At 39.4% G+C, this 16604-nt stretch overlaps 2 protein-coding genes and 2 long non-coding RNA genes across 8 annotated transcripts in view; 1 reads left to right on the top strand and 3 right to left on the bottom strand.

Moving 5' to 3' along the window:
* Positions 1 to 6920, top strand: part of LOC124199363 — a 100212-nt gene extending 93292 nt beyond the window's left edge. The window contains exons 1-4 of one of the 2 annotated variants that reach the window (XR_006876794.1): positions 6013 to 6131; positions 6198 to 6461; positions 6566 to 6720; positions 6792 to 6920. The gene's annotated coding sequence lies outside the window, so the exon portion shown is untranslated. Of the gene's footprint in view, positions 1 to 6012; positions 6132 to 6197; positions 6462 to 6565; positions 6721 to 6791 lie in introns of those variants that run through there. The other variant, XM_046595176.1, reaches the window with a different exon arrangement.
* On the bottom strand, positions 2270 to 4120 carry LOC124199369. Of its 3 annotated transcripts, XR_006876802.1 has the most exons (6): positions 3778 to 4120; positions 3578 to 3718; positions 3386 to 3506; positions 3256 to 3325; positions 3061 to 3191; positions 2270 to 2985 (listed from the first exon to the last, which is right to left on the bottom strand). It is a non-coding gene; the product is annotated as an uncharacterized LOC124199369 (long non-coding RNA). The 3 variants fall into 3 exon arrangements; XR_006876803.1 differs by having other exon boundaries at positions 3260 to 3325; positions 3578 to 4117; XR_006876801.1 differs by having other exon boundaries at positions 3578 to 4117.
* Positions 4267 to 4831, bottom strand: LOC124199372. The gene is made up of 3 exons (XR_006876806.1): positions 4729 to 4831; positions 4461 to 4662; positions 4267 to 4386 (listed from the first exon to the last, which is right to left on the bottom strand). It is a non-coding gene; the product is annotated as an uncharacterized LOC124199372 (long non-coding RNA).
* A 6722-nt stretch (positions 6921 to 13642) lies between the features above and the next one.
* LOC124199374 (sorbitol dehydrogenase-like) lies at positions 13643 to 15484 on the bottom strand. 2 transcript variants are annotated; one of them, XM_046595182.1, is made up of 8 exons: positions 15340 to 15484; positions 15184 to 15250; positions 15083 to 15116; positions 14798 to 14962; positions 14384 to 14728; positions 14138 to 14313; positions 13952 to 14073; positions 13643 to 13892 (listed from the first exon to the last, which is right to left on the bottom strand). In XM_046595182.1, the coding sequence occupies exons 2-8, from the start codon at positions 15235 to 15237 to the stop codon at positions 13736 to 13738; spliced, it is 1053 nt and encodes a 350-aa protein (XP_046451138.1). In that variant the 5' UTR covers positions 15238 to 15250; positions 15340 to 15484; the 3' UTR covers positions 13643 to 13735. The 2 variants fall into 2 exon arrangements, with proteins under 2 accessions (XP_046451138.1, XP_046451139.1); XM_046595183.1 differs by having other exon boundaries at positions 15184 to 15340.
* Between the last annotated feature and the right edge of the window lie 1120 nt (positions 15485 to 16604).

Here is a 16604-nt window from a genome sequence, read left to right on the forward strand (position 1 = left end):
TGAGTGAAAGTTCTATTTTACTCTGGTGTGTTTTTTTGTGTGTGAATTATTCTAAGTCCCGAAATCTGGCTTTTATCTAACTAAACTAACCAATTGATAATATGGTATGTCAAAACGCATCATAGAAATTTTTACTAAGTTTTTTCACGCGCTAAGTAAATTTGAGTGCAATTTCTATTTGACTCTGGTATGTGTTTTTTGTGTAAATTATTCTAAGTCCCATAACCCTGTTGTTATATCACTAAACTAACCAATTTATTAATTTCTCCGTTAAAAAGCTTCAACCATAACATCAATTAGTGGTGTAGTGGTTAGCAGATTGGCAAGCCACCCTGGAAGTCGAGGTTCGATTCCTGGTCAGGGCAATTCTTTTTTCAATTTATATAATTAAAATCTCATTTAAAAGCGCTCAAATTCTCATTCAAATTTTAGTGAGAAAATCATTAACATTTTTGGGGAAAAAGAGAAATTAAGCGAGATTACAGTGAACCCTCAGTCAGAAATCATTATATTTACGTGACTAATAATTTATATTTAGATGAGAAATAACATAATTCTCACTTTGTTCACATGAAATTAATGATTAACGGCTGATTTTAAACTTGAAAATGTCCCAAATTCTCATCAAAAGTCATCAAATAAATGATATTTTGCTGTTAATCTCACCAAAATATCACGACAAAATGAATGAGTATTAAGTTTATTCTCATGTATTTCTTTATGAGTTTTAATGAGATTTTTCCGTAAGGGTTGTTATAAAAAGATTTAATTATTTTGAATATTTCCCCCCTAGGTGAACGTTTCAGTTTTCGTATTGTATTTACGACAGGCCTATTAGGCCTACTGAATTAAATCACTAGGGTCTATTTCATCAATCGTTTAGATTGCGCAATGGTCTAAATATATATAATATTCGCAATGCGACCGATTTGAATTTCCTGTTATTCCAGATGCTCATGTGTGACTTATTTGCTTCCGAATCAGTGAAAACACAATTTACATTAAATTATATAAATTTATTTTATTTGGGATATAGAAAATTGCTTATAAGGAATCGCAAAGATAGGCATAATATTTAACACGGTGCTTCGTCCATCTGTATAGCATTAACGGCAAAACCCATTTTGGCATAATATAACAAACAATAAATTTGCGGCTGCGGATGATGGTGCTTATAGGGTGCTTATCGTCTCTCACGTTGATCATTCAATTTTTCACGATTGTCGGATCAGAGATTGGAGATCGCTGTTCAATTTCCTCTTCTTCTTGTAAGTTTTTGGGGTGGACAACCGAACCGAGTAGGCCTATTATAAAATGCCCCAAATATTAGCTGGCGTGGTTTAACTGTTTTCGTCTTGCTTTGGGTATTATATATCGCGCTAGAATAGCATCCTATCGAGTTTCTTTTTGCTAATTGGCTGACAGAGGTTAAATTTTTCCTGCTACGCGCATCACATTGCAAGACAATATAAGTATAAGACTTAAAAAAAGGAAGGGGGGAGCATTCAAATATTTTTACCACATTAATATCTTCAATAGACCTAATCCAAGGGTAATAATAATTTGATGAAAAAATGGCTCACGATGTAGGCTACTCACGACTGAGCGGATGATTGATAGAAATGAACGAACGGTGGGGACCAATAGGCCTATGCTGCTGGAAGCTTTGTTCAAGATAAACCTTTTTTTTTTAATTCCAATGAAATAGCTCATATAGATTTCTGCCAGCATCTGGTTTTAACTCACAACAAACCTAATAAAAGTCGAAAAAACAACAACAATGTAATTTGAGAATCTTGGACACGCGTGCGCGGCTGCTGGATCTGGATGGCCGCTGAACCAGTATAACTTTGTATATAAAGTATCCATATATAATAAAAGAACAAGCTTTTGGGGGAGGAGCCTGTGTCTGTCACGGATAATGTGTCAACACAGGCTCCTCCCCCAAAATGGAACATGCCCAAACATGCCCAAACAAATCACCACCAGATGACGCAACAACCAGCATCACCACCAGATGTCTATAGCATCGCCGTGATGACGAAATCTTCAAGTAAGGTACTGGGCAGATTTCCCACGATAAAATCTATTACGGGCAGATGATTAAGCTACAGAAAAGCGAATTGAAAAAGAGTCCGACTTTATACGCTAGACAAAAGTTCCCCGGATTTGAACGGGGCTCAGGTTGCTCGTAGCCTATATATTTATTATATCTTGGAGGTGGCAGCGCACCAGCAGCAGCACCAGACATTGTGAGCAGCAACGACGATCCCTTGTCTTATTATAATACATGGACAAAGGAATAAATAAAACTACACCCTCAGTTACAATGCGGCAATAACACGATCAAAATTTCGTAAAAAATATAACTAGCTATAATAATTGAGAAAAAGAAACTATTTTGAAAGCACGACTTTGTCGACTGACAACATCATGCAGCCATCTGCCATCTATTTAGCTCATATATAGTCCATCAGACCATTATATAATATCGTCGTCGAATGAATCATTTAGGCTGTATAATGTACATCCGCGGTTTATTTAGGACCAACGACACGGACCAACTTCAAATCTTCAACGGCAGTTGAAAATGTTAATCAACAGAGACACGGGCAAACTACAATTCATTAGTTCTTGATGTACTTCAGCTTCTTCCACATGAAACACGTACTCCGGAAACGGCACGGGGAAACACGATCGGTGGCTTGATCCGTCAGAAAAGCGAAAAGTCGCCCGTTTCGTCACTAATTCCGTCGCTGTCCTCGTCAGCACTGCCGACGGCTTCGCAAAGTTTCCAACACGGGCGGAGATCACTGCTCAATTTCCTCTTCTTCTTGGCCGTTTTATGAGTCAGCTGGACGACCGAGTAATGCTCCAAAAAGGCTGGAGCTTTAATTGTTTTCGTCTTACTTCGAGTATATCGCGCTGAAACAGCATCTGGTCGTGTTTCTCCTGCCAGTTGGCTGGCAGGGGTTGGTTTATGGCCTGTGGGCATCACATTACAATTTACAGTCAGACTTTTATTTTTTTTTAAGATGTAGCCTTCAAATATGTTTATACCACGATATCTTCAAGAATCCAAGAGTATTTGGTGAAAAAAGGCTCTCGGCTGGGCGGAAGACTGGAAATGGACGAACCGAATGGTCGTTGTTGATGAATTGCTCGTCCAATTGCGGATTGAAATTCTGTTCCTAATAAAAGCAAAATTCCTTTAAGCTTTATGTTTGAAATTATTTTTCTAATTTTATCAAATACCGACACCAGACGATGTTTGGTGGAACCTTGGGCATCCTTCATGTTGAATATCGGTTCCATCTGGAGAAATCTGAAAAAAAGAAAGAAAATGTTTTTGCTCATCAGCAGATTCCAATACTGAATTTCAAACCTGGAAATGGTTATGTGGTAGCTGGCGACATTTTCCACAGCCCACAAGAGTGGCGTTTCCTCGTTGTTGCGTTAGATGCAATTCTTGACGTGGAAAAAATCGAAAAAAGCTTCTCCATACTCTACAGAAACAAGGAGAAACTCAGATTCATTGTAAATAATAAAATATATTCCAGCGGTTCAATGTACTGACCCAATTCAAGTCGCAGTGAATTAAGGGCGTAGTTGACGGCTCCGAGATTGTCGTGGAGTATGACGACGCAAAGAGAAGGTTGCCCTTTCTTGGACAGATGTCGATGTGTATAAATTTTGGTGGAGGAAGCTTTTATTTCAGCTGTCGGAGAAACTGTTAAAGAATATTCTGGAAAATAGCTAGTGAACAAAATAAAATACTTTTAAGGCCCAGTCGGAGCGAGGCTGAAGGAGGCCGTGGGATTATTGTGATGGTGAAACTGGCGCAGAGGAAGCAAAACCACGGCGTCTTTTGCCTGATGACGGACATCGATCCATCGCCAACCAGCAGCTCCACGCAATACGAGCAAAACACTCTATTAATTATTTAACAATAATTCAATTTTTGTTCTTGAAGGAAAAGGTTTTTAGAAAATAATAAAGTTTTACCTGGAACATGAACTATTTTCGCATACCAGACAATCTCCTGTGGAACCACAGATGGCGCAATAACTCACCTATTAAAATTGAACGAAGAAATTATTCTATTAAACAATTATTTTCAAATTAAATGAAGCGCTTACGTGAATATCGGTCCTCGCCAATGCTGCAACTCGTTGTCAGCCAACAGTCAAGTTCATTCTTTAGAAGAAAAAAAACCATCAGTCAGCGCTCATAATTAATTGGGAAAAAGAGAATGGACTTTATCACCTTCCATTCGCGATTGCATAAACTTCCAAAGAAGAGCGGATGTTCCATACATACGGGCCCATAATTTCTACATGACAACCGAGACAGAAGTAATCCATGTCCAAAGTTCCGGCCTTGATCCTGTCCACCAAAACTGTTGGTTGAGTTTTCACGCAAAAATAAAAGATACAATTTGATAGACGAAGATTTATTACCAATGACGTTATCCCGCGGACCGTAAGTGAGATCATCTTCTCCGGAATGGTTTTTCTTCTTTTCCTTCTTGTTGTTGCTGCCCTGAAACACTGACAGGCTCTTTTTTCTCGTTAGCGATCCTCTTCAACTTGGTGTTGGTGTCTTTGATCCGGTGGTCGATGCTGAAACGTTGCAGCCATTCCGGGAACTCGTCCAAGACCACTGGAATTATTTTAAAGAAATATATGTTGATAATAAAGGTTGACGTATTCATAGAAAAATAATTACAATCTCGACTGTTGTTGCTCTTTGACGACGCCAAGAGTTTGATAGCCCACGTCTTCAATTTGTCAGCCGTGCCTTTAACTAATTTCTTCTGATCTCTGTTAAAGGCGACTACCTGTGGATTTAAAAAAAAATTAAAAACGTTTGATGTCAAGAACTGGCAATAAAAATTTTTAGTCATTAAAAACCCGCAGGGCTTCCAAGACTCCTCTTTCATAGAGACTGCTGCAAGCTTGATTATTTAACAGACTGGCCAATCGGTCAACATCTGACACGGCTTTGATGGCCGCCGAACTAAAATATCCAGTAACTAGTCGGTTTTCTAGGAGGTGGCAGCCCACAGTCATTGTGAGTAACAACGATTCCTTTATGGTAATATCGACAAATGTGAATAAATAAAATAACACGAATAACATTATAACAATGGCAAGACGATCAGAATTTCTCAAATGATAATTAAAAATTCAGAAAAACAAAAACAAAACAAAAAAAAAACAATTTAATAGGCCCCTATAAAAGCGTGACTTACCAGCCATCTAACTTAGTCCAGACGATTGTCCCCAGTCGAATGAAGAAGGAGTTCTAGCATTTACATTTTAACCTACCCTGATCGGTCATTGTTTCAGCGCTATAATATTTGTCATATCGGTTCATTATATTCTTAATAATAAATAACAGTGGGCTCTATGCCTTAATTATAAAATTGAACCAACAACCGAGCTCGATCCATCCCAATTTCTTAAATTAATAGTAAACCTTGAGTCCATGACCCTATCATTAGGCTATATTACCCTAAAACACGAATATAAACGACAAGGACTCAGAATTATTATACACACGCTTGCTATAATTGGGATATATGAACAATTAGTATAATCTAAGCTATAATGTATATGGAGTTATGGACAGTTATGTTGCAATTATAGTAGCCCCATGCATACATAAATTTTTTATCTACGTTATCAGTCTTTACGCGTCAGCCTTTGTTGCAACACAACAGAGGCAAACAGTGATTTGACTTTTATCAGTTGATGCATTCATGTCGACATAATTGGTCACACAAAGAAAACTTTAAAATGTCATAAAAATAAAAACCCGGGGGATTTTTTATTTTTGAATATCTTATTGATGAATTAGGCAATTTGAAATGATAAAAAAATCGTATCGCTGACACGATACAAAGTTAGATTCGATTTCCTTTCTTTTCCTAAAAATAGGATACAACCACCAATGCAAAATAACAGAACCTATTCGATCTTTCGTCGATCCAATGGCTAAGTCGTACCACACCGAGACACTCTTGACTCTTCGTCTTCGTCTGTGCTTTTTTGTTAAGCGTGACAAGTGGCCAACATCAAAATCACTTGCCGCAAACGAAAGACGACACTAATCTTCGTTTAGAATACGTATGAAATTTCGAAAAATAAAATTTTACATTTCTTTAATGTAATGTTAATGTTTTGTTTTTTTAGGAAACTTTGAAAACTCGATTAGAGAGCATCGAGATTCAATTTGACCGGCTGAGCTGAGAGGAAGTCCGACTGCTAAAAACAAAGGCTAGCGAAAAAGATTTACATACGGGTGATGTCGCCTCATCTATAAAGGTGGAATTCCAAGATCTTGTCATGAAGCCCGATTGGCTGACCCTTCATTGTCCACCGGCGTTTACTGGATTGATCCCGACGGCCAAGGTGTTGGAGACGATCCCATTCAAGTAAATTGCGACATGTCTTCAGGTATGATATATATAGCCTACCTATATAATTGCTGACCGTTTTATATTTATCTTGATATTTATGGTACACAATTTTCACTGTAAGCTGCGTTTTCTATTCGACAGGAATGACAATTATTGGACACGACACCGAAGCATCGACAAACGTCGGCCATTGCACAGATCCCGGCTGTTATACGAAACCAATCGTGTACCAAGCATCACTAAAACAGATCACAGCCCTTACACAACTTTCATCGGATTGTCGGCAGTCAATTAAGGTTCATTTCGAAAAATAATTCGTCGATCATAAACTTTATTCGTCAATTAAATTTTCTGCTGGTATATACAGTACGAGTGCTACTCAGCTCCTCTGCAGTTTGATGGCGTCGAATATTCCTGGTGGAACGACCGCAACGGTAACGAGCAATATTACTGGCACGGTAGCGATAACTCCACACATATGTGTTCGTGTGGAATTTCAAAGACCTGTGCCGATCCGATTGAAAAGTGCAACTGTGACGCCGCCGTTCCCGTCGACTTAGTCGACGAAGGTAATATTGGAAAACCAAATAGAATTTATTTTATTGAACGTGTTTCAAATATATGTTTTGTATATTTTAAACAGGTGAGATAACTGCGAAGGAAAGTTTGCCCATCACACGTTTGAATTTTGGAAGAACGATCCCTGCAGCGTCGAGTGCATTCACACTTTAGGAAAATTGAAATGCTCCGGCCAGAAGTTGGTCGACGGAATGCCAACCTCTTGCGTGGAATTGTGGCAGATCGGGCATGTCCTTAACGGCTTATATTTGATCAAAGGCGCATCTCAAGTAGAAACGGTTTACTGTGATTTTAGCAAAACTTCAACCGACGCAGGTTTGTTCAGACTTGAATTGAATTGAATCAGCATGAAATAATATCAAAGGTTTTACGCAATAGGATTTGAAAAGTGAATTGGCTTTGTTGATGTCAAATCATCATCTGTCTATTTTTATGTACAGAAGAATACGGTTTACTCAACTATTAACTCTGTCATTCCATTCGAAATCATAAGAACTAATGTGGGGAATGCCATGAACCCTTCGACTGGAATATTCATAGCACCGAGACCGGGGAAATATTTTTTTGATTATTCTGGTATTGCTGATGTCACTCAAGGAACCAATGCTGCACGCGTTGATTTTCAGTTGAATGGTGCTAGGATTGCACAAGGATATAGTCACACCACTTATGATACATTTGCACACCAATCCACTTTGGAGCTTAAAGGAGACCAAATAAGACTGTTCTTGGTAGCCGGAGCTATTAATGGTTATCTTACTACTTTTGTTGGCTGGTTAGTCGAAGAAGATGATGTGTTCAATGTATAGAGTGACAGCCGACGCGCAGAAGAACAAAAAACAAATTTTGATTTGATTTGGGCATTTTGAAATACGTTTCGTGCGGTTTCTCCATGGCCTAAATTGAGTCGAAAGTTTGTGTCAAATATATAGTTCGCGATAGTTCGTTTAACTGCGTTTAACCATCCGATAAAAAAAAATTATGCAATAAATCAAGTGTTTCCGATGGTAAATTATTCTGATATTCGTCTGATATTTTTTTTTCATTATTGCAAAGAGCTAAGCAAAACTATAATGAGATTGCCCGTATTATCCGTGACTCTTTTGGCACTTGCAAACTCTCAGTTGTTGCTGGATGCGGGACTGGATATGATTTTTAAAAGAAATTGAATATCGTTAATAATAAGACAAATTTTATCCAGCTTATACTCCTTATTACATAGCCTACACTTGAATCGAAAAATACACCCGTTGCGATTGCTTTTGTATTAGGAGTTAGGACGGACAGAAAAGAATTCGATTCATAACAAAATCGAGGAAGAAAGAAAAACAAATAACGACGTTATTCAGATAGAAATGTTGGATTTCTACAGGAATTTACCATTTAAGATGGCCGGATCGACTACACAATTGATGGGTAAACAATAACTGCCCACAAATTGATTTTGTTCTTAAAGTCGACGACGACACATAAACCGACGTCAACGTAAACGTATTAACCTATTTCATCAACACGGATGTCGCCATGACGTGTGTAATACTAATAATCAACGTTCAAATTAAACTTCTACAAAGAACAAACAGCTCAAAGTCTCAAACGCAACACATTTTCAGCGAACCAAGCGGCTGAAAGCCGCAACTTGTCTTTTGCCTTTTGCGTCAGAAACCAGAAACTCAGGGCGTCCCTAAACTGCGAAAGCGAAACGCGAAACGCGAAACGCCTAAAATGCGGAAAAGCTGTGCGAAACGGACCAAAATTTTGGGACCGTTTCGCGGGACCAAATGCCGGAGGGCATACTAAAGAGCGAAACATCTTGCGAAACAAAAAGTTTTCCTTTTCTCCACAGAGGTCCAAATTGACGGAGATTGCCGCCATTTTTCATTGTCTCCCGCTATGATAAGGCATTAAAGGAGGAAGGGGGGCAATCAAATTCGATTTCTTCGCCACTACCCCTGTATGTTTCAATATACATTTTACGATTATTAAACTAATGAAAGACATAGAGCAGCACGTTATGGTGATATTTTTAAATAATAAAATATTAGGTAATGCATACATTACATTAAATGATTTAAATCAACCAGTATGTACGTGCACAAAGAAATAATCGATCATAACAGTATGAGTGCCTTATATCAAGCTAAAAATCAAAGCTACCATGTTCCAAATCAAGCTAAAATTTAATCAACTAAATAAACTTCCCTTAAAATTAAGAATGATAATCTGATCGGGAATCTGATTGATACTGATACATGGAAACGAGAAGTTCCATTAATTTTTTTTATACCAATCTTCTAATTAAAAACACCTATTGCATATTGCATTCAAGGTATTCCGTATTCATGGTCAACACACAAATAGACAGCCATAAGGTGCGCGAAACTCGAAGTCTCGAAAATTTGAAACTCTTAACAATTTGTTTGTTGACGCCTTGACGGCGTCCATTGTCGTCTGCTACCAAGACGTTTACACTGCGACGTTTCGCAAACACCGATTTCGCAGTTTAGTACGGACCCAAAGACTAAAATGCGAAACAAGGTCCCAACTTTTGGGTCCGTTTCGCACAGCTGTTTCGCATTTTAGGCGTTTCGCGTTTCGCGTTTCGCTTTCGCAGTTTAGGGACGCCCAGAAACTCAGACAGAAATTTTGAGTGAAATTGTTTTACGTTGACTGTTGAAAGCCAAATGCAGCTGGAGATTTAGGCCTAATTGTCTCTGCATCATTTGATGCCAGTATAATATCTTCAAACAGGTCTCCTGTAAATAAACATTTGTATATGTATTATATAAGCATTGTTTTGCTCACTTATTAAAGCAAATAAACCATGTTCCATGTTAAGTGTTGTACCAATCCCGGCTCCTTTGGTAATACTGTCACCTGTTGCAGAGTTAATCACATAATTGTTATAAATCTTAAGAAAGATTATATATTATCAAAACTATTACCAGTAGATTGTTTTTTATTTTTGGGTCGACTTGGAAGAGGAGGAAATGCATTACTATTAATTTTAAATGTTTTGGTAATAAGAGTTTATGCCCTTCCGCCACCATGAGCGCTAGTTGTATAAGGTTGACAGCGAGAGAAAAAGTGGCGCAGCAGTCACGCAAACGTGTGCACAAGTGCAGCCCAATTTGAATCCCCAATTTGAAGCCCAATCGATTCACACCTCAATGGACTACTCACTAAATTCATCAACATCATTCGAGAGGAAGTGCTGGATTATGAGGTGAAACATGTGGCCTTCCGATGCCTCTACTTTATATCGAAAGTCAGGGGCTACAAAGTTGTAGCAAGACATCTTCCTCATGAGGTAATGTACTATAGAGTTTCCCTGTGATGTAATCGTCTAAATAAAAATTCTTTCTAGACTGCCGATCTGGAGCCTTTGCTACATTACTTGGAAAACCCAAGACCCTGGTGTGCAACTAAAATGGGAGACTCATTACGGCTTGCTTCTCTGGCTCAGCATTGTAGTTAAAATCCCATTCCACCTTCAGCGATTTGACACCAGTACTTCAGAGCCAATCATGGAAAGGTAAGAACAAAATTAAACAATATTGATGTCTTTTGAATTAAGATGATTAAAATTTCTTTCAGAATTCAGAATGTCTGTAAGAAATACCTGGCTGGGACAACAAAAGCTCAGGACATGGCCTTTTATGTATTGGCAATCTATCTTACAAGGCCTGATGTCAAAGATTCCTATCTACCGGGATACATCAATTGGGCTCATGAGGTTTGCCCTTTTGTTTTCAACTTGAAAATTACTGTCAAGCTTACTGTTTTATTTCCAACAGGCTCTTACCAAAGATAGTGCTCAGTTCAAAAAAGGAGTTCTTTCAACGTTGGCCGGCGTATTCAAACATGAGCAAAGAGAACAAATGATGAAGCATGCACATGCTGTGCTGCGTACCATCCTGACGATTAAATTCCAACCGTCAGAATTGCTTATACAGTTAAGAAACCGTTGGTGAAGCTGACGCAGCGATAGGTGAGCCCCTTTTTCGATTCATTTAGCTGGAAGTAATTAAAACGTTTCATGTATTTCTGAATGGCAGGTTTGATATTCTTGAAACCTCGAGTTGCCTCTTGGAGATACCAGCGGGGCAGCAGATCATTAGCTGCCAATCTGCAACAGAGCCAACCCATTGAGACTAAAGCAGCTATTTCGGTGAATGATGAAGATGACCACGATTACGACGTGCCGGAAGAAATCGAAGAAGTACTTAACGAGATCCTGCAAGCCCTCCGAGACAAGAACCGTGAAGTCCAGTACTGTATTTAAATCGCTTTCATTTTTTAAAGCATTCCTTTGTCATGAAAATCTTATTTTTTACAGGTACTCTGCAGCAAAAGGCATTGGGCGGCTGACCAGTCACTTATCAAAGAACTTTGCCGACCAGGTTAGCTTAATATTGATATGAAGACGTAATAATAATCAGCTTTATTCATTGTTGTTGTGTGGCTTGCATTCAGTAATTCATGTATCTCTATAGAAAACACTGAACAATATTATTATTATTACAACGAATTAATTATTAATCAGGTAATTGAATCGATCATGGAACTTTCTTCACTCTGGGAGTCGGATATGGCCTGGCATGGAGGATGTTTGGCCTTGGCCGAATTAGGTTAAAATTGTCTTAAATGTCCAAGCTTATATCTGATTGTTAAAAAAAAAATTGTTAAAAAACAAATTGTCTCCCCCTTCTTCATTTTTAGCCCGTCATGGAACCGAGCCTGTAGCCCCAGCGATTGTCTTCTGTCTTGCCTTTTATGGAGCAGGCCATGCTGTACGATGAGTTACGCGGTAACTTTTCCGTTGGCTCGGCTGTACGTGATGCCGCTTGTTACCTCTGCTGGGCTCTTGCCCGATCCTACGACCCGTCTCTGCTCCAGCCATTCGTCCATCGGTTGGCTAAAGCCCTAGTCATCACCACCGTGTTCGATCGTGAGGTTAACTGCCGACGGGCTGCCGCTTCTGCCTTCCAGGAACACGTCGGTCGACAGGGCACTTTTCCTCACGGCATCGACATTCTGACCACCTGCGATTAGATCGCTTACGTAAAAATGCCTATCTCCAACTCAGGTGAGTTTCATTCTGTTTCAAATTCATTTCATTCTGATAACAATTCTCTTTTCTCTCCAGTCTTTTCGTGGCGCAATACGAAGAGTACCGGCCGCATCTCATCCAGCATTTAGTGGATCGTAAAGTCATCCATTGGGACACGGTTATTCGACAGCTAACATCTCAGGTATGGCATGGTGGTGCAATTGAACTTTGCTCATTTAACTTCAGTTGTTAATCAGAATTTTTGTTCAGGCCTTGCATCAAATGACGTTCCTCGATCCGGAGAGTATGAAACTGATTCTTTCTAAAGGTTTCACGTTGTACAGCCATGAACCTTAAATGTTGTTTTTTAGGAAATTGCTTACAAGAGGTGATTGGCTTCCTCAAGAAAATGTTGCTGTGGTTGATAACAAAGTTGGTGGAGGCTGGGATATTTTGGGACACAACAGGAACGGCAAAACTTTTCTTCATCCAGAAGAAGCACTGTTCCTTATCGAAGTGGTAACATTTTTCTGTGGGACACCTAAAATGAACTCTTATTAATGATTGCCTTGTTTATTCACAGTCTAAATTAGAGTTGTGCTACTCTGGTACCCCAGTCAGTGTTCAACAAGCATACCAACTTTTGCTTACAGAAAATTCATGTTCAATTCTCAAGTATCGCGTGTATTCTCACTTGTGCCGACAAGGCTATCGTCTTATTCGTAGAGTCAATCCTCCTCCGGTTACTTCTTCAAAACGGAGTGGTGAATCTATGGAGAATTTGAATCCCAAAAGATTGAAGGTGGAAGACAAACAGCCTAATCTCATTGTTAACAGTGTAGCAATTGTCGATATGGAAACAAAGGCTGTCAATTTGCCTACTGAAACTGTGAATAGCCCCGTAAAGTTGCGATTTCTGACTCCAGCGGCTGAACCAAGTGACTATGACTGCATTCCACATCTCTTAAGCCCTGGAACGGAAACAATTGAAATTAAGTTTCCTGATCAGCAACTTCTTCCTGAAAACACTCGCAACCGACAAAGTAGCTACGTCCTCAACAAAAGGGATTTCTACATTTTTTCAGAACTCGAAGAAATTCCGACTAATCTCAACTTTGCTTCAAACAATCCACTTTTCAGCGGGAAAACTAAACCTCTTCTATTGGGGAATTTCATTGGTAATTTCATCTCTAATATTTTAGAATTGTTTCTAACTTATCCGTTCCGAGTGCAGGGGATCCGTACTATGCCAATTATGGATTGTACAATCCATCCACAGAAGAATTGAATCAACACAACGATGACGATGAATTGCAAGTTTGTTACGACGTCTTTTCACCAGGTCGGCATTTCCGCAAGTCCAATCCTGGCCCACCGTGTTATATTTTGGCTATCGCTAAATGGACCTCAAAGCCACCTAGTCTGTCGTGTTTGGAAGGATTCAAACGACGATGTGGTTCCGAAAGTGTGCCTTTAATTGCAGTCATAGGCGAAGGGTCTCAGGTGTCATTCTATCAGTTGAAAGGAGTTGTCAGTCCAATGTAAACAGTTAATATTTTTGTGTATTTCATCTTCATGTGTTTCCCCCCCCCCCCCCCACCACCACCCCAGAGAATTAACCAAGAAAAAAACTACCACCCAAACAATTGGTTGAATGAACAAGGAACAAATAGTTCTTTTTAATCTGAACACGATATCATCACTTTAATTGCTCCGCCGGCACCAGTACGGGCTGTTTCAAAGGCTTTCACGGTTTCTTCCAGTTTGAACCGATGGGTGATTAATGGTTTAACGTTGACACGTCCACTAGCTACCAGCTCCAATGCTGTTGGATAGCTGTAATTTTTAAACCGTTATAGATGATAATTTACCAATCAAGTTATTCAAGGATTTACCAATTGGCGTAACGGAAAATCCCCCTAATATCAACTTCACGGACGGCTGCATTAACAATTGGCAATTTGATTTCTGCTGGTCCACGTCCAACCAAAGCGACAACTCCTCCACTTTTAGTTCCCTATAAAGGTAACATTTCCTTAAATTAATTGAAAAATAAGTTGTGCTTTGATCCAATAACTTACAAAAATGGCAAGCCTAATGCTAGATTCAGCACCGCTACACTCGATGGTAACGTCAGAAGGTCCACCAAGTTTTCCAGCAACTTGTTTGCCCAATGTTTCCGCATCCTCTCCACCCACCAGCAAAGTATGGTCAGCTCCCAGACTTTTAGCAACTTCCAATCGGCTTTCAGATATGTCTGTCGTTCAATTTTAAGTTTATTTTAACAATCTTGATGCACACATTTTTTAAAACTATTGTTATATTACCAGTAATAATGACGGATGATGCTCCCATAGCTTTAGCGGTGAGGAGACAGACAAGACCAATCGGTCCAGCTCCACAAATTAGGATTTTCTGTCCGATAGTGACTCCAGCTCTGCGGCAAGCGTAAACGGCGACTGAAAGAGGTTCCAAAAGAGCTCCTTCTTCCATGGTCATATGATCCGGAAGTTTGTAACAAAAATCAGCAGCGTGCGTATAATAACGAGCCAAGTTGCCATCATAGGGCGGGGTAGCACAGAAAACAATGTCCAGGCATAGATTATAACGACCACCTTTGCAGTAATCGCAGGATCGGCATGGAACTCCTGGTTCGATCGCCACTCTATCGCCTTATGTAAGTAGAAAAAATCATGTACAACAGCAATTAATCTTATAAACTAAATATTTGCAGTTTCTACCTGGTTTCAAATGTGTTACACCTTCTCCAACTTCATGCACCACTCCAGCAGCTTCATGGCCTAAAACCATTGGTTTGGTCACAACAAAATCACCAATTCTTCCATTCACCCAGTAGTGGACATCAGATCCACATATTCCAACTTTATCCATTCGCAACAAAACCTCTGGTATGTACAAAAATTATTATTTAGTTTATTTTTGTTTCCTAGAAAAGAATTATGAGCAATGGTGCACAGGGACATTTTCCCTAGTGCTTCCATTCATTGATTTATTATCATTATTACCATTCTTTTGAGCCTTAGGGGTAGTCCGATTTTCCTGAATAATTATAATAATAGGCTAGATGAGGGAAAACAGAATTAATTGCATTGATAATAGTTGTTACCAATCGAATATCGTTGACAGAGTAAAGGACAGCTGAGAGATTTTCGGTAGTCATGATGAAAGCAATTCTGGGAAAGGAATCCGAATTAGGAAGAAATGGACATTGAAATACGAGAAAGGCAAATTGAATACTGCGTAGCGTAGAAAAGTTACGTACCCAAATCGTCGTTATCTCAGCTCCCCTAGACGATTGACATCTGGAACTTGTTGGGAGGCATTGTTATGATCCGAGTTTAAAAATTTTATCGCTAGAGGTGCTCAAGGTTGAAAAAGTCAAAAGTTTAAACCGCCCGCGAATTCTACTGCTTTTTAAGGACGTGTCGTAAAGTTTTTAAACCCAGATTTGATTGAACTCGCGAGTATAGAGAATTAATTAATTCAATAGAAGGTATAAATTAAACACAAAAGTTTTTATTCCTCTAGGACAACATCGTGCCATTCGTGCGAACATCAGCAAAAAGTTGTTTTGAATTTCCCGAAGGGATTTCGGGCGAGGCATTTTGGGGTTGGTGGGGTTGGAGTGGGTGGGTGGGTGTTGTTGGAGGAAAAAATGGAAACGAATGAATGGAAACGAATGAAATTCGCCTGCTAAGCTCAATAGATGGCTTTGGAGATGAATGAAATTCGCCTGCCAAGCGCAATAGATGGATTTTGAGTTTTCTTAAGTTACATAGAACTAATTCGGGAAAGAATTTTAAGGATAAATAATTACGGATAAAAATGTTCTGTTAACGTTTTCATGCCATAGCATTCCATTTGTCGTAATTATTAAATTATTTGAAAAATGATAAAGAAATAAACGGCAGCCACAATTTCAACTTGGTAAAAAAAAAACAAAGCAGACGACTTAATCTCATACCTTCTCAGGGAGTTACGTGCCAGACGTCACCGTGGATAGACGTAAAACAATCGGTGCGCCAAATCAGTCACATCTGTATCTCACCTCCTCCCCCACCCCCATTCTACACCTCGCCCACGCGACTATGACCGACGAACAAAATCCAATCTCTTTATCCGAGCCCATCGACCACACCATGGATGGAATCGAAGAAGGCAATGCCAAACGAAGACTAAACTACCCTCACGCGCCTCGCCCCCAACACGCCCGGCTGATTGACACTCTTAATTCTCCCCCTGAAAATGGAGCCCCTGTGATTGTGAACCTTGTTAGTGAACCCCAATCATTCGACAAGCTAAGTCTACTGGAGAAAAAACACTTCATCAACGGACTAATCGACACTATTGGCACCGTAAAAGATGGCACTAAGTGGACAAAGCATGGACAACTCTACATCTACCCCACGTCAAACCGGCAAAAGAAAAATCTACTAGAGCTACATGCGGTAAAAGAATTCCAAATCACCTGTTCACTAAGTAAATCAGAGACTGAACTAAAAGGTATAATCTACAATGTGCCCATTA

This window comes from Daphnia pulex, chromosome 8 (genome assembly GCF_021134715.1).
Source record: "Daphnia pulex isolate KAP4 chromosome 8, ASM2113471v1".
NCBI classification, from domain to species: Eukaryota; Metazoa; Arthropoda; class Branchiopoda; order Diplostraca; family Daphniidae; genus Daphnia; species Daphnia pulex.